The sequence below is a fragment of the Raphanus sativus genome, chromosome 5 (genome assembly GCF_000801105.2).
Source record: "Raphanus sativus cultivar WK10039 chromosome 5, ASM80110v3, whole genome shotgun sequence".
In the NCBI taxonomy this organism is placed as follows: Eukaryota; Viridiplantae; Streptophyta; class Magnoliopsida; order Brassicales; family Brassicaceae; genus Raphanus; species Raphanus sativus.
In genome coordinates, this window is record NC_079515.1 from 26,396,441 (window position 1) to 26,414,507 (window position 18,067).

The 18,067-nt window shown below is 32.8% G+C and overlaps 3 protein-coding genes across 3 annotated transcripts; 2 read left to right on the forward strand and 1 right to left on the reverse strand.

Moving 5' to 3' along the window:
• The first annotated feature begins 5,542 nt into the window (after nt 1–5,542).
• On the forward strand, nt 5,543–8,550 carry LOC108857752 (receptor protein kinase-like protein ZAR1). The gene is made up of 2 exons (XM_018631764.2): nt 5,543–7,109; nt 7,698–8,550. The coding sequence occupies exons 1-2, from the start codon at nt 5,789–5,791 to the stop codon at nt 8,345–8,347; spliced, it is 1,971 nt and encodes a 656-aa protein (XP_018487266.2). The 5' UTR covers nt 5,543–5,788; the 3' UTR covers nt 8,348–8,550.
• A 4,975-nt stretch (nt 8,551–13,525) lies between these two features.
• LOC108857742 (protein GIGAS CELL1) lies at nt 13,526–15,316 on the forward strand. The gene is made up of 3 exons (XM_018631752.2): nt 13,526–13,651; nt 13,788–14,187; nt 14,596–15,316. The coding sequence occupies exons 2-3, from the start codon at nt 13,807–13,809 to the stop codon at nt 14,983–14,985; spliced, it is 771 nt and encodes a 256-aa protein (XP_018487254.1). The 5' UTR covers nt 13,526–13,651; nt 13,788–13,806; the 3' UTR covers nt 14,986–15,316.
• Nucleotides 15,317–15,516: 200 nt separating this feature from the next.
• Nucleotides 15,517–17,448, reverse strand: LOC108859786 (SUMO-conjugating enzyme SCE1). Its single transcript, XM_018633697.2, has 5 exons — nt 17,184–17,448; nt 17,023–17,106; nt 16,116–16,268; nt 15,907–16,020; nt 15,517–15,809 (listed from the first exon to the last, which is right to left on the reverse strand). Exons 1-5 carry the CDS (start codon nt 17,250–17,252, stop codon nt 15,747–15,749), a joined length of 483 nt encoding a protein of 160 aa, XP_018489199.1. The 5' UTR covers nt 17,253–17,448; the 3' UTR covers nt 15,517–15,746.
• Between the last annotated feature and the right edge of the window lie 619 nt (nt 17,449–18,067).

Here is an 18,067-nt window from a genome sequence, read left to right on the forward strand (position 1 = left end):
CCTTACTAGATTTTGACCCGCGCTTTTGAAGCGCGGGATATTTTACGATGAAAAATTTCACTAATAATTTAACAAATATTTTGGTAATTTTTAAAGAGTGTGTATTTAAAATATTTGCATTTAAATCAGTATTTTTAAATTCAACCCGATTGTGATTATACCGGTTAATCCGGAGATCTAGTTCAATTTATGTTTCTAAAATATTCATATTAAAAAATCACTAAAACCTGAAACTAACCGATTGAACTGATGGATGACCGATATATAATCTAATTGGATTTAAATTGTAATAGTTTCATAATTTGTAATCTTATAATCGAAATTTTAAAGTTCACTATTTTGAAATTTATGAAATTATGACGTTTTACAAAATTTAAATTAAGATTAATTATTGTATTATTTTGGAAACATTGATAGTAGTATAAAAAATATATTGTTTGGAAACATTGATAGTAGTATAAATAAATAAGTGTATTGTTTGGAAACGTTGATAGTAGTATAAAGAAATAAGTATATTGTTTGGGAACATGGATAGTAGTATAAAAAAGGAACATTAGTGATTTAATGTATGTTTAACTATAAAGTATAAAGGTGTATTTAATTTAAAAACTTACAAAATAAATGTTAGGTCCAACAGAATGTTTCTGTTTTAATAAGATAGATATATTAAAATAGAAGCACTTTTAGAGACTAGCCTTATGTTCATGTGTTATTAACAAGAATGTCATTTCCTATGTGGCAACACCATATTCCTTCTCAACCTCTTTGTGTAAAAATTCTCTTCTTACTAGACTTATTAAATTTTTTGCCATTGTGAATTAATAGTAGCTTAACATAATGTTTTAGTCATATTAATTGATATTAATTGGTTATGTGCATTGATATGGACGATAATATCAAATCCGGTAGGGTTTTTATAATGTTATACGAAACTAATATGATATTAAATGATATATATAGTCACAATTAATAGGGTTTTGACTATATATATGATTTATATTTTTATAATATTATATTTCTTTACGACTCTAAATTATAAATGATATTTTTTAGGGACTGGAAAATATAAATAATTCATACTTTTTCTATAAAACTTTAGTACATGACATTTATTTTGATGAATATTTTTTTGTATTTTATGGGATACATGACATTTATTTTGAGATAGACAATATAAATTGTTTTATATTATAATATCAAAATGTCGTATATAAAAATTTATGAGCAATCTTGAAAATTATAAAATACATTCAAAAAGGAATTCTATATTAAATTTATTGCAATCCCTAATTTTTTGCAAAAATACTTTTTGATTACAAAATTATCATAAATGATGACATATATATTGAAAATGGAAATTTATATAATTATTTTCGATTAAATTTAAGGCAAATATCAATCTTTAATGTGGACTTCCTTAATTTATGCTATATACATATAATACTTTCTATGATTATCTGAAAATCTCTGATTATAATAATATACAAAATTAATAGGATAGTCTAATATATATAGTCACAACTGATAGAGTTTTGACTATATATACAATTCATATTATTATAATATTTAACTTCTTTACGATTAATAAATGATACATGACATTTTTTAAGAGATTAGAAAATATACAAGAATCATAATTATGTTCTTCTATAAATATTTAGTACACGACATTTATTTTGAATAATATTTTTTAGTTTATGAGATACATGATATTTATTTTGGGATTGGACAATACAAACTGCTTTATATTGTAAAATCAAAGTCGTATATAAAACATTATGAGCTTACATTCAAAAAGGAATTCCATATTATTTTTTTGCATTCCCTTAAATTTTGCAATAATACTGTTGATTACAAAATTATCATAAATGGTGATAGACATTTAATTTGTAAATTTATATAATTATATTCGACTAAATTTAAAGAACAAACCATTTTTAATGTGTAATTCCTTAATTTTCGCCATATGTTTATAATACTTTCTATTATTATCTTGAAATCTAAAATTATAATCCTAAACGAAATTAATAGAATAGTTTTATATATTAGTCACAACTGATAGAGTTTTGACTATATATATACGATTCATATTTTTATAATATTTAATTTCTTTATGATTCATAACATTCTTTAGGGACTGGAAACTATGATTATAAAACTTTGGTATGTGACTTTTACTTTTATTAATATTTTTTGTATTTTATGGGATACATAACATTTATTTTGAGATAGTATAAACTGTTTTATATTGTAAAATCAAAATGTTGTATATAAATTTTTTTGAGCAGTCTTGAAATATTATAAAATACATTTCAAAACAGAATTTCGTATTAAATTTCATCCAATCTCTTAGTTTTATGCAATAAATTTTTTACTAAATTATCATAAATGGTTACAGACATTAAATTTGGAAATTCATATAATTATTTCCGATTAAATTTAAGAAAAACATCATTTTTAATGTAGACTTCCTTAATTTTCGCTCTATACATATAATACTTTATATAACTGTCTAGAAATCAACGAACAATTAGGGATTTACAACATTACTTTGTGGCAATATCTAAATATATCAGCTGATGAGAAAAGAGATCGAATCCAACATCCGAACCGTAGCCCATGATCTCATGTCTCATCAAGATTTTTAGTTAAAAAACTCTTTATAAATAAAAGATAAATCAAAAGAAACTCATACGTATTTTGAGTCATAATGGATATTAAGGTTCGATAAAGGGTCTCTTTTACAATTTTGAGTTCTAATAAACCCACTAAATTTACTTCAATTTATTTATATTCTTCTTACAACTTTTATGTACTTCAAAATCAATATGATTTTAATGAAATATAACGATTTAACTTCGATAATAAGACAATTACGTTTGTCAACCATAATAAAATTATCATTATCCGGATACTTCAATAATTTTTTTGTTGATTGAAAAATTCAATAAACTTCTAATTCCAAATTGGGTTTTCTTACATTAATCTGTATATCAACATTACTTATGCTAATTATACCAAATATAATATGTCATTTTTATGTTTTCAATATCTATAATTAAAATTTATAATTTCTTTTGGTCCGTTCGCCCCGCACAGGGTGCGGGTGATCACCTAATTAAACTTAAATCAGATAAAATCAAGTTTCTTTTACATTTGGTTAGCAGTTAAGTGAGATTGTGATTCAAGTCTCAAGATGATAAATTCTGTAATAAATGTGAAACAGTTTTCTTTTCTTTTTGTGAATTTTGAATATTGTGATTCTTCTGTATGCTTGATAATTCAGTGTTCCACATTGTTCAATTCTCATGGCTTGCGACATTTGAAGTAGTAAATTTTTGGTGATAATTAATGAAATATATTATATAGATTATTTGAATTATTTATCAGTCACACCCCCTTTAAAATTTGGTACGGAATTTTTAGGTTTTATATTGTTATTAGATCATGACCCGCGCGACCGCGCGGATTTATTTTTTATTTTTAACACATAACATATATTCTATAATAGTTAATATAATTTGAAGTTTGTCCTTTTTACATAATATGGTTTTATATAATTTCGAGTTTTCTCATTGTTTAAGAAAAATGTTAAAACTGTTTTTTCTATTAATAGTTTTTCATTGGTGTATTAGAGATATAAATGTATGGTGAAAACACTAACATAATATCAAACAATACGATTTGGTTTTGATATTGTGCTTTTTGGGAGTTTTTTCTTAATGTTTTGTGAATGTCCAATGATAAATACGAAGACAAGTACTTGTACACACATTTTAAGTGGGAGGAATTGAATATTTTCTAACCTATTAAGTTAGATATAATAAATACAAAATCTATTGACACCGAGATTTTAGGTATAGTAGAATAAACTTGGAGAAGAGGATTTTCCATATTCATGATTTTTCAAATCTGGCAATTTGATTGTGAATATTTGATTGTAACCGAGATTTTAGGTATAGTAGACTCAACTTGGTGAAGAGGTTTTTCAATAATCGATTTTTTTTAAAGTATAAATTGATGTTTTTGAAATAAGAATATACGTTAGTATATTCTATTCAGTGTATATTCAAAGTAAACCTCGATTATTTGAGAATCGAAAAAATATATTCTGATATCTTTAGTATTGAGTTTTAAAAGTTATGTATCAAGCTATTTAAAAATTTAAAGATTCATCAGTATTTGATGCCAAATAATTGTTTTTAAATCTGATATTGTAGGTTGAGAGTTATTTGGTTAATTGAATCAATTGGTTTAGTTGTATAATGACTGGCTAAAGATTCGCGTAATTTTTGTAATTTTTTGTCAACCTACTCGTGTAATAATATTTATATTTTTAATAACATGTGTAATATTTATTTTTATTTCTATCTATTTATATTTTTATTTTTAATAACTCAGACTCGTGTAAATATTGGAGACATTTATCGTATTCATTTGACTATAATAAAAGAGAGGTTTATTGTATTCATTTGACTATAATAAAAGAGATGAATTGTTATATTTGTACTATGATATAATATAAATATGATAATGTGAGTATATTCTTACGAAAAGAATAGATATTTTGTTTAATAGATGTATATAATGTAAGACATAGATCTTATTGTGGAGTTAATTAATGGATGGTTGATATCTAACTCTTTAAAGAAATATTTAAATGAAAAGTTAGACTAAGAAAAATAATGTGATGTCCAACTTAAAAATCCACCTAGAAGAAGTTATAATGTTTCTAGCCAAAAGTTTTAATAAGATGGATGTGTTATTACGATTTCTAGCCAAAAGTGTCTAAGACAAACGCATATTTTGCATCAGAAAAACGTCATGAGAAAGACATAACAGATTGATTTTTCCACTAACGAGTAAGGCTTCCTTTCGGAATGTATTGTTAAACTCATTTTTCATTGTATATTTTCTCAATATATGGTTGGTTGCTCAAAAAAAATTCTCAGTTTATGATACATATCTTTGCTTATGTAATAATTTATTTTCCAGAAGCTCTGAAAATTAACTATATAATATCTTAACTTTTTACGAGTAAAATTTGTTTTCCCTGAAAAATATCATTTTTAAACAATTCGTTCGTTATAGTCCCCATGTGCCACATATTGTCAAATCATCAGAGTACAAACTACAAGGTTCTCAGTGTTTGTGTAAGTGTCATTGATGTGTGTTTAAATTAAGACTGATTATCACATAATTTCATAAAGTTTGATAATATGATGGAGTTCGCTCCTAGAGATATAGACATGTAATGTTCCAATTAGCTAAATGATGGAGCCTCAGTCACATAATGATTAGAGCTTATATATGTTCTTCTTCTCTGTCTACTAATACAAACTCAAAATTCAAAATCCTGTCGCGAGACTCGACTTCCTAGTAGTGGAAAAGCCCAGTCATGTCCATTTTCCAACAAGAACCAAATCCAATGATCATCGACATCACCATCTTTAGCCAAAAACATTGATGAGAATTTTAAAATAGTTTTAAAAGCACAGACATTTATAGAGAAAAACTGAAAAAGCAAGCAACACACCTGCATCAGTCAATGACTAAACACACATTGGATTTAACAAAGAGAATCCATAACCAAACAAATAACATCACTATTTTACTATTAAATTTTCAAATTTTGTCACATCCTCCAACATACTTGAAGCTCCCACAAGAATTCAAAAAACCTTTCCCATGTCTACATTACACCACGTTGCTACACTAGAACCCATCATCACCTACATTCTTCTCCTTCGTCTTATTCTTCATCTCTCTCTTTGCAACTCCTCGTTGCATGAAACAACCTATCAAGAAAAAAATGCAGTTTCTTCGACTTCTTCCACTTCTTGTTTCTTCCTTCTTATTCCACTTCATCACCCTCTCCTCGTCGCTAAACCACGATGGCCTATCTCTTCTTGCACTAAAATCAGCTGTCTCTCACGACCCGACACGCGTGATGACTTCCTGGTCCGAATCCGACCAAACTCCATGCCACTGGCCCGGCATCACCTGCACACGCGGCAGAGTCACCTCCCTCGTTCTCTCCGGAAGAAGACTCTCCGGCTACATCCCCTCCGAGCTCGGACTCCTCGACTCACTCACAAGACTCGAACTCAGCCGCAACAACTTCTCCAAACCCGTCCCCGCCCGTCTCTTCGACGCCGTCAACCTCCGTTACATCGACCTCTCCCACAACTCAATCTCCGGCCCAGTCCCGGCCCAGATAAAAGCCCTGAAGAATCTCACTCACCTCGACGTCTCCTCCAACCTCCTCAACGGCTCGCTCCCCGAGCCGCTCACCCAGCTCGGAAGCCTCGTCGGCACGCTCAACCTCTCTTACAACCGATTCTCCGGCGAGATTCCGCCGTCGTACGGCCGGTTCCCGGTCTTCGTCAGCTTGGACCTCGGCCACAACAATCTCACCGGAAAAATACCTCAGACAGGCTCTCTGTTGAACCAGGGACCGACCGCGTTCGCCGGAAACTCCGACCTCTGTGGCTTTCCGTTACAGAAGCTATGTAGAGAGCCCAAACTCGTAGCTCCTAAACCGGAAGGATCGCAAATCCTTAACAGAAAACCAAACCGGGTTTTAGAAAAAAAGAATAAACCGGTTACCGGAACCGTAACGGTTTCGCTGATAACCGGATTCTCCGTCGTGCTCGGAGTCGTTTCTCTCTCCGTATGGCTGATTAAAAGAAAACAGAGCTCCGACGGATGCAAATCGGAGAACACGGCGGCGCCGCCGCCGGAGGAGGAGGAGGAAGGCAAGCTTGTCGCGATGGACGAAGGCTTCGAGCTGGAGCTCGAGGACTTGCTGAGGGCTTCAGCTTACGTGGTGGGGAAGAGCAGAAGCGGGATTGTGTACAGAGTAGTCTCCGGGATGGGATCGGGCACGGTGGCGGCGACGTTTTCGACGTCGACCGTTGTTGCAGTTAGAAGGCTCAGCGACGGGGACGCCACGTGGCGAAGGAGGGATTTTGAAAACGAGGTGGAGGCGATCGGTAGGGTCCACCATCCGAATATCGTACGGTTAAGAGCTTATTACTATGCAGAGGACGAGAGGCTTTTGATCACGGATTACATTCGTAATGGCAGCTTGTACTCTGCTTTACATGGTAATTGGTTAAAAACTTTCATCATTTTAGTTTAACCACTAATCATGATTGCTAACTACAATTATTATTCTTTTATTTTGTTGTTTTGCTAATTACCATTATTACCTTTTATTTTGGGAGTTAGTTGTTATTGATCGAGTTGATGGTTGGATCTATGTATATAAAGTTTTTGTCTTTGAATCTTTGTTTGATTGTGTTGTATTGATTGGCGTGTTCTTCTTGTTCCTTTCGCATTCATAATCTCTCTGAACTCGTTCACATGTGTGGTAACTGTTTTAGTTTCAGACAAGCTTTTGGATCTTTCTTCTTGTCTGAAGCAGCAACTTAATTCGTTTTGTCTTCTTTGTGATTAGTTTTGAAAATAGGAGAGAACAATGGGGGAATGTAGTGTAACGGTCTTTTTGTATTGGCTTACATGAGATAACATTTCTGGTTAAGATCAGTTTAAACAGTGTTTAATTAGACAGAACAAAAGTCAGATTAAGCTCTGAGGGATGTTTGTCTATCTATGCACAGTCAAATACTTGCAATACCTTACAGGATCAGCTAAATGTTTAAACAGTGTTTAATCTTTGTTTTTTTCTGTAGGAGGGACTTCAAATACTCTTCCTTCACTATCTTGGCCAGAAAGGTTACGTATTGCACAAGGAACTGCTCGTGGGTTGATGTATATACACGAGTACAGCCCTAGAAAGTATGTTCATGGCAACCTAAAATCAACCAAGATCCTGCTCGATGATGAACTGCAGCCTCGCATCTCCGGCTTCGGTCTAACACGTCTAGTCTCGGGCTACTCAAAGCTCACCGGTTCGTTATCCGCAAAAAGGCAAAGCATAGACCAAGCGTTCTTAACCTCTGCTACAGTGGTGACAAGAATCTCATCTCCCTCGGTTGCTTACCTTGCACCAGAGGCTCGAGCTACTTCTGGGTGTAAATTATCTCAAAAGTGTGATGTTTATTCGTTCGGGGTTGTCCTTATGGAGTTGTTGACTGGTCGGAAGCCTAATGCTTCATCTGAAAACAATGGAGAAGAGCTTGTGTGTATTGTGAGGAGTTGCTTTAAAGAAGAGAAGCCTTTGGACGAGATTTTAGATCCGGAGATTATAAACAAAGGTTATGCAGAGAAGCAAGTTATTGCAGCTATTCATGTTGCCTTGAACTGCACGGAGATGGATCCTGAGGTTCGTCCTAGGATGAGATCAGTATCTGAAAGTCTTGGCCGAATCAAATTAGACTGAGTTTTGTTCGACATAGCTGTGCTTCTTTCTCTAGGAGCTTTGTTTCTTTTTGTGCCATGTGGTTGGGTTTAGGGTTTTTAACCATGGGGTTATTGTTATCATATTATATGTTTTGTTGTTTGTTCATCATCTTGATAACAATAACAAAGTTTGTAATGAATTTTATTATTGAAAATAATTAATCCATGTCTCATTAGCTTTTTCATGTTCAAATCTAATGTTACTTCTTCGCTTAGAAGTGTCTGTTATTCTTGTCTTCTGCGTTATGCCTCATTAGAAATTTGAAACTACAATTTTCTCCACAAGAATGACTATGTGAACGTTTCTCTCGCACGAGCGCAAACGTTTTAATTTGCTTCCTTTCCCTATATAGCTTCGCTCAAGGAGACGGATTTTGAGAGACAACCAGATCGTCACTCACCTCCGAGTTTCACCAGTTCATCAGTGCTCAGTGATGATTCAGAGGTAACATATCCATGAAGTACTTTTGTTTCTCTGTTCAATTTGATGGTTTAATAGTGTTCTTGTGAATCGATTTGTGTTTTTTTTTTGGTTTCATGAGAATATTATTGGAAATGACCGTTTCTAATTTAAAATTTTGGTTTTGAGTCTTCTCTGGATAATAATTTATTTATCCATGTTGATAACATAATTGCATAATCGTTCATAATTTCATTTGCATGATTTTGTGATACAATTTTATAAATAATCAACTTTGACATACAAACAGCTAATTATAAAAATTATTTGATATCAACTTATTAACTCCAACACTTTATTTTATTTAGTAATTTATTTCATTTGAAATTTTAGTTTAGTTCAAGTAAATGAAATCTCTTATCTTTGAAAATATAAATACGTTAAATTTAATTTTTTCTTCAAAATAGTTTGTAACACCTAAACTATAAAAACAAACTAGATTTTTACCCGCGCTTCGAAAGCGCGGGTATTATTTTTTACTTTTATAAAATATATTATTTGTTTGTAATTATTGAACATATTTATTTTAGTAAAATTTTCTTTATAATAAATTTGACACACATAGTGTCTCTGGTAAACTATGTGTTTCTCTGACTTTGTTTTATTCCCTCTCCAATCAACATATCGAAGCGCGGATATTATTTTTTACTTTTATGAAATATATTATTTGTTTGTAATTATTGAATGTATTTATCTTAGTAAAAATTTCTTTATAATAAATTTGACATATAGAGTGTCTCTGAAACTATGTATTTATCTGGCTTTATTTTATTCCTTCTCCAATCAACATATTTATTTGGCTTGTTGTTAAAATAAATGATTTTAGAGCGCAACTGTTTACTTTGATATTTTGTTTAAACAATGTGACATATTTCTGTATTAATTGTGTTCAATTAAATATTTACATTGTAATTTAAATTTGTATACAAATCAACATATTTGTGTAGTTTGTTATTAAAAAAATGATTTGAATCCAAATGTAAGTACTCTTATAGTGATTTTTTCAGTTCATATAATTTTTTAAAATATATTTATTTCAACTGAACCAATTAATATTTTGTTAAATTGGCCCGTGAAATATATTTTTATACATCGATATTCAAAAGATCTGGTAACTAACGATACTCAAAAGATCTGGACCGAATCAGGTTATATGGTTATTTTTGTTACAAATATCCGAACCCGTTTTAGATACATTGGTTATTTAGATATTTTTAGGTTCCTATACATCAGAACCGAATTTATCCATATCTAGAATGATCCAACTCAAAATCCATACATAAATTTATAATATTCAAGCGGGACTTGGTTACCAAAAAAAAGGATACCCGAAAAGAACAACATGTATCTAAATAGACAGATAATGTTCATGTCTAAATGATTATATAAATTAATAAAAAACTGTTTTATGTGTTTTGCTAAATTAAGTGAAATAGAAAGAGTTTTTTTATCAAGTAAAATAATTATATGGAGTGGAAAATTAAGTGACAATAAATGTAGGACATTTTAAGTATTTTGATTTAAGCTATTATTTTATTCACAAAACATATTTTTGAACTATGTTTTTGGGTACGTAATTTTCCACCGATTGTAACTAAAATAAAAATATTTTAGTAAAATAAAATAAACCAAATGTTTAATCATATGTAAAACCTAATTATTTAGCATTTTTGATTTTATAATTGGCACAAAGTTAATATTGATTAACTAATAAATAAAAATATGCACTATTATTATTATGGTAATATAATTAATGATGAAATTTATTATTAAGGTAATATAATTAATTAAATTGTTAAACTAAGTGAAATATGGAAACACAATTAATAGATACTAATATTCAAGTTTCCAAACACTCCATTTTTTATAGCTATAACCAAACACACCAAATTTTTTATTAATCTTATCCAAGTATCCAAACGCACCGAATTTGTACTTCACCTTTAATAAGATAGATATGGCTATATCTAATTTATGAAACCTTCTAATAATTTTATAGCCTTATAAATCGCTTAAAAACCTTTGCAAATAATTTTTAGTGCCCTATAAATATTTTATAAACTCTTATTATATCAAGCTAGATTGTTTATAGCTTAACCCACTGTCAAAATGAAATCTAAATTTTAATTTATTTTTGTTCATGTGTTTTATTTGTTTTGTACAGAATTGAAAATATATTTTCAGAAAATAATTTTTGGGAGGCTTTAATACTTTATTAGTGTCGAAGATAGTATTATAGAATTATCATTACTTTTATATTTATAGTAAAAAGGTCAACTGTATATGATACATTACTCTAGTTTTTTTTTTGGGGGCAAAAAATTACTCTAGTTTTAAATTCCAAATTCTAAACCTGTTTCATAAATTCGCATAATTTTGTTTTTTAAATTCATTGTTATACTTGTAAAAGTTAGTAATTTATTTTATCTGTATTAATAATATATTTTTATGATTGCAAATAATTTTTCGATATATCATTTTCACAGAGAGATAGTTATAAAACTAACATGGTGTCAATTTATTAACTCTAACATTTTATTTTATAAAGTAATCTAGTTCATTTGAAATTTTATTTGATATAAATAATTTTATTTTTCATTTATGGAAATATAAATAGGCTAAAGTGAAAATAAGAAAATTTCACCTTGGTTCAAATAGAAAACATAATTATTGGGAATGCGATTTTGGGTGTTCCAAAATCTCATTCGAGTTATATTCAGTTTTTCCAAATATTCTGATTACCAAACTCATAAATTCTATTCAGGTTTCCTATATTTTGGTACATGATAGGTTTGGAAGTACTTGGATTCAGTCGGATTATCTTTTTGGGTGCGGAGGAGGGGAGGGGAGATTAAAGAATAAAAACTTTTAGACGAGATTTTAGATCCATAAATTATAAACAAAGATTATGAAGAGAAGCAAATTATTGCAGCCATTCATATCTACTTGAACTGCACCGAAAAGGATCGGAGGGGGGGGGGGGAGAGGGGAGATTAAAGAATAAAAACTTTTAGACGAGATTTTAGACCCATAAATTATAAACAAAGACTACGAAGAGAAGCAAATTATTGCAGCCATTCATATCTACTTGAACTGCACCGAAATGGATCAAAAAGTTCGTCCAAGGATGAGATCAGTATATGAAAAAGTCTCGGGCCGAGACAGCTATACTTCTCTAGGAGCTTTGTTTCTTTTTATCTCATCAGATTATTGTTATCAAATTACTTTCTTTCTTTTGAAAAATTTACATATTTTGTGTTTGTCATCATCTTGATAACAATAAGAAACTCTGTAATGAATTATACGATTAATAATAATTATTATTATTAATCAATGTCTCAGTAGCCTTTTCATGTTCAAATGATCTCTAACATGACCATTTCAAATTTGTATGGAACGATTTTCTAGAAATAAATTGATCTAAGGTCTTCTGACGGAAAAAAAAACAGAAAAGAAAGACTTAGATCCAACATTTAAGCTTAGATTAGATAATTTTTTTACAAAATGTAACTACTCTAAACATAGGCTTGTACAAATTCATTAATTATCCAGTTTTCGAATCTAAACGGTACTTCTTCGCTTAACAAGTGTCGGCTAAATATAGGCGTGGGCATTCGGGGTTCCAATTGGGTTTCGGTTTTATCCAATCGGATTTTGGTTTTTCGGGTTTATCAAAACCAGCTTCATTCGGATTATTTAAAAGTTCGGTTCGGGACCGGTTCGGATTCTATCTGGTTCGGGTCGGGGTTAGTAAATTTTCAAAGAACCAGTACAACTCAATGTACTTTCGGGTTCGGATCCCAATCGGTTCTTCAGTTTAAAAATATCTGATTTATACCTACTTTGTAACCAAAACATAAGTAAAATTGGTTTGTTTTGGTTTCGAATACCTAATTTGTACATTTTTGTAACCAAAACATAAATAAAATCGATTTAAAAAAACAAAAAAGGAACATCAACCATGATCATTCAAAATCAAACCAAAGGGAAATCATAAAACAAAACTACGACCTCATGAAATGAGAAACATTTTTTACTGAAAACAAAATCTAAATCTAAATATTTCAAAATTCAACAGAGACCTTTAATCATCAATCTTCATGTATTAGAACCACTATCCTTTATGTAATAGATAAACATTTCAGATGTTCAATATATCTTAATGTATTTTGAATATATCTTATGAATTGAGATTATGTTTGGTATAAATCTTTTTGGGGTTTTGAAAGTTTCGGGTTCTATCGGATATCCATTTAGATTCGGGTTCGGTTCGGGTACCCATAACCCGAAATACCAAAAAACAAGATCCATTCGGTATTTATACCGGGTTCGGATCGGTTTAGATTCATTTTTATCGGATCGGATTCGGTTCGGATTTTTGGGTTCGGTTTATTTGCCCACCCCTAGCTAAATATTAATTTAGCGACTGAAAAAAAAACCGGTCAGATCCATGTCCGTGAACGGTGATGATCCAATCCGGTTTGTTAAGCAAACGCGCACAGAAACTCAGGTAGACTCGCACGCAGACAACAAAATCACTAGGGTTATCGAAGGGCAAAACCGTAATCTCCAAATCAGGAACGGTAAGTAGGTTTACTTGCGTTTTTATTATCCCGCCTCTCATATTCGAATTTCGAAATTGTATTCTCCTCACACGTGACTTATGTGAGCGCCTCTCTCTCTCGCACGTGCCAACGTTTAGATTTGTTTATAATCCCGCTCTCCCCCCTTCAGAGATCGTCCTCTCACTCTCTCCTCACCCAGAAAGAAAAACTCTCTCGCCGCTTCGATTCGAGTTTCATCGGTTCATCATTCTCTTCAGAGGTAACAAATCCATGGAGTATTATTCTTATTTCTCTGTTCGATTTGAGTAACTTTAACGCTGATTCTTGATTTGAAATGACCGATTTGGATTCGGATTTGAAATTGATATATGAATCTGATTCTTGTTTTTTTGCAGCCAACATCGAATCTTAAAGATGCCAGAGGCGAGAGACAGAACGGAGAGGCCGGTGGACTACGCGGCGATATTCGCCAACAGACGCCGTAACGGCGTGTTACTCGACGAGGCGGTCTCGCGTCTCGGCGGCGCGTCTGAACATCCAGTTCAGAGATTGCCGTCGGTTTCTCGGGTGGTGTATGCGCGACCTGGATCTTTGATTGGGGGCAATTACAGTTCGTGGAGGCCTGGTGGTGGTGGTAACGGGAGTGGTCTCAGCAGTCCGTTTAGATCGTCGCACGGAAGAGAGAATCTGTCTAGGCCTAGGCGTGTAGGAGTAAGAGGTGGTGGTGCTTCACGGAGTCCGTTACCTTCTTGGTACCCGAGGACGCCTCTACGTGATATAACTCATATCATGCGGGTAACGTTGACCAACCTCTTCTTCTGGTTATTAATCAGTTTCGGTGCAGCTTGGTTATGGTTTTGCTGAGTCTTTTAGTTTACTCATTGGGTCTAAATTGTGTTTTGTTTGCGTCTGAATATGCATTGAAGGAGGCTTCGTCAGCCTTTTTGTGTAAGCTGAGTCATAATGGTGTGTTCGTTCTGCTACTCTGATATGGGTTGTGCGGCTTACAATGGTTTTGTTGAGTCTTTAGTTTACTCATTGGGTCTCGTAGTACCTCCTTTTCAGCTGAATTGAGATTGGGGTTTTTGTCTGAACATTCATTGAAGTACGCTTGCATTAGCCTTTCTGTGTAAGCTGGATGGATAGTAGGTTTTGTTGCATTAGACTTGCGATTTAATCTGTTTATGGTTATGTCTATTTCAGGCTATTGAGAGAAGAAGAAGAGCTGGTATGGGAGTAGACAACGGCTTGGAGGCTGAGACTCCAACTCAGCAACAAGCTCGTGTTCTTGAAACTCCAGTAGCATCGGCAGATGATGAGCACGATTGCTTAATGGTGACGCCTGCTCCAGCTGTGGGATTCAAACGTAGTTGCCCACCATCAACTGCTAAAGTTCAAAAGGTGTTGCTTGACATCACGAATGAGATATCTGAGGAAGAAGCAGGGTTCATCACACCCGAGAAGAAGCTGCTCAACTCTATTGACATAGTGGAGAAGATTGTGATGGCGGAGATTCAGAAGCTGAAGAGCACTCCTATTGCAAAGAGGGAAGAGCGGGAGAGAAGGGTGAAGACTTTAATGTCTATGCGGTGATCCCACATTTAGCAGAAGACACTAGAGAGAGTGAGTACATCATCTTCTGATGATATCAAAAATCAACGGATCATCATCCATCATCTTCTGATGATGTGTTTTCTACAAGTCCTTGAGTATCATTTTCTTATGATTCTACTAGATAAATACAATCATCCTGTTGATGATTTGTGTAGCATCAGGAATCATCTACTGATGAAATAGAGTTTGGATAGTTTTTACACATAATTGTTTGGAGTCTCCTCTGTAGACATTTTTCACTTGTAGATGAATCTCGTTCTTGTTGTTACGTTGATAATTGTGAGTTGGTATGAATCATTTGTTTTTCAAATCCAGAGAATAATAAAGATCATATAAGCAGCTTTTGATGTACAGATGCAATTGAATTTTAGAATTACAATAGTTTAAGTTATTAGAAGTATTTTTTTTGTCTCAGAAAAGAAAATCTCGATAGAATTGAGAATTTAGACATCAGATTTAACTTGGAAAATGGTAACACATAATAGACAAGAAGAGAACATAGTTAATGTATATGTGTAAAGAAACAAACACCAAGTGATTCAATAACCAAGAATATTAACAGTTAACAGAGAGAGAAAAGAGATGTTTTTCTTTTATGAAAATCAAAGAGATTCTAGTAGTGTCTCAAAGGTGCAACAAAATGAGGAGTTTTCAATCACCACATTTAAACACAATCACAAACACAAAAAGATTCAGAGAGGTTTGTCATCAGTTTTAGTGTTTGTCCTCTTCTGAGGGTTTTAGACAATGGGAGGATACTGTTTGGACTGTAGCTTAACCCTTTTCTTGTACTCAACTGCATCCTGCAAGTTTTAAATTTCCATCAGTATTACAATAAACTCACAATCACTTGGTCACTATGCTTCAGAAACTATGGCATCATTATTAGAGAGTTCGTACCTGAATGAAGAGATGGTAACCATCAGTCTGTGCAGGGTCAGCGGGATTAGGGGTGTCAAGTAAATCCTGAATACCGACAAGAATCTGCTTCACTGTGATGGCTGGTCTCCATCCCTAATCAACATTAACAACAGTGAGATTGAGGATGATGAAGATTTTGATTTACTCATGAAGAAATGAAATGCAATGAAAAAAAAAAGTAGACTTACGGAATCCTCGTTGAGGATGGAGAGACAGACTGTTCCGGAAGGATAGACATTAGGGTGGAAGAAGCCTGGTGGGAATTTGCATTTAGGAGGCTTGCTCGGATAGTCCTCGCTGAAGTGCATCGTTAATGGAAAGTATCCACCTTCCCAATCAGTCTGTAGTGTCAAAGCAAATTCACTATTAGAGTAAAATATAATGACACTAGCAAAATCACTCTTATCAACCAACCAACCAAGGCAACCATTTGCAAATATGGAAAAGCCAATGAAATCTCAAACTAAGAGATAAACATCAGAGATCAGATTCAATGTCGTTTTCTAGACCAAAGTCAGGACATCTTCACAGGTGAAGATAAATAGTGAGATTACAGCTATTCACAGCAAATAATACACAATCAGTAGTCTACAGAGTCGTGTATAGTTGTAGCTAATTATACTAGGAGCATAATGATTAGCAATTACTCTAAACTCTTTATCAGCAATGATCCAAGTAGAAAAGGCTAAGTAAGGTACAAAGCAGAGTTCAAATGCAACCATATCATCAAGACCACAACATTTATGCACCAAAATTTTTTAAGCTTGAAGTCAGGAGGACATCACAGGTGAAAATAAATAGTGATATTACAGCTACTCTTTCTAGAATAATCGAGACAATCAGTCTACAGTGTCTTCGTGTCAAGTAACTATGAGTAATACTAAAGGAATGAACAGCAATTACTTTTGCACTTAAAACTCTTATTAGCCATGAACCAAGTCGAAAAGGCGTAATAATGAGACAAACAGCCTACAGTGTCTGTATACAGAACAGAGTTCGAATTCAGACAGAACATAAGAAATGAAAGATAAACAAGGAGATAACAAAGCTACTATTTACAAAAAAAAAAGAAGAAGATGAATTGTATACACTTACCCCAGCTTTACCAGGGATAGTGCAATGCCACACCATTAGGTTGACAGACCCATCAGCTCCAGTCTCCGGCTTCGCCACAAATCCCTAATTTCACCATCACCAACAAGTACAATCAGAGACAATCAATGAAAATTTTACAGAAGAACAGAATATATACGGACATGAGGATGATTCTTCCTCCACGACTTCCTCTCCTCCGCCAAACGACCACGAGCGATTCCACTTGCCATCTCTCTCTCTCTCTCTCTCTCTCTCTCTCTGTAGCTGCTCTCCAAACTCTTTATTTCTCTCTATATATAACTCGACGAAGACGAAGAAATGGAAGTTACAGATTTACCCCTATGTTAAAGCCGGGAAAGGCCGAAAGGGTAGTAGTCGGAGGATCGTGCGGTCCAGATTCGTCGGCGGATGAATGTCTTCTCGTCCTACTTCCCCTTAATTAAATTGACAGGTCAATTATTTAATGAAAAGAAGAAGTCAAATGGATAATGTTGGCGTGAAACCTACGCGATGAAAAAAAAAAACTTACCATAACATTCTCTCTCCCTGCCATAACGTATCCTATTTTCACATGGCCCATAAAACCAATTCTGGGCCCATTAACTTTTTCTGTTCTTGTTTCTTAAACTTGCTTCAACTATTTTAATTTATGTTTAATTTACTTCAAAACTATACAGAACTGTTTTCCTATCGGCTATCTATTATCTAGTTTGTTCTCTCTCATTTCTTTTAAACCGACGCTTTTGTATGCTATTATTGTTTTTAAGACTGACTTGACACTTGTAATTACTCCCTTACCCAATGACCAGACCATTATTTTTGTGTTCACTTTGGCAATGTCTTTAAAACAATTTCTCTTTATTAAACTACTACTATCATATACGTTTATGAATTATGATTTTCAATTTTTACCTCTTTGACAACTTTTATCACCTAACTTATCTTATTTCAACAATAATGAATATCCTCAACAAAACAAAAACTAAAAATTAATACAAAACTAGAATACAATCCGCTGTTGAAAACAAAATGTGCTCTTTTTATT

Bases quoted from the DNA above. Each gene is read 5' to 3' on its own strand.
- LOC108857752 (XM_018631764.2), top strand. From the start codon at position 5,789: ATGAAACAACCTATCAAGAAAAAAATGCAGTTTCTTCGACTTCTTCCA. The intron at 7,110-7,697 runs GTAATTGGTTAA...TTTTTTCTGTAG, and splicing joins CTTGTACTCTGCTTTACATG to GAGGGACTTCAAATACTCTT.
- LOC108857742 (XM_018631752.2), top strand. From the start codon at position 13,807: ATGCCAGAGGCGAGAGACAGAACGGAGAGGCCGGTGGACTACGCGGCG. The intron at 14,188-14,595 runs GTAACGTTGACC...TGTCTATTTCAG, and splicing joins ATATAACTCATATCATGCGG to GCTATTGAGAGAAGAAGAAG.
- LOC108859786 (XM_018633697.2), bottom strand. From the start codon at position 17,252: ATGGCAAGTGGAATCGCTCGTGGTCGTTTGGCGGAGGAGAGGAAGTCG. The intron at 17,107-17,183 runs GTCCGTATATAT...TGGTGAAATTAG, and splicing joins GGAGGAAGAATCATCCTCAT to GGATTTGTGGCGAAGCCGGA. The intron at 15,810-15,906 runs GTACGAACTCTC...TAAAACTTGCAG, and splicing joins GTTACCATCTCTTCATTCAG to GATGCAGTTGAGTACAAGAA.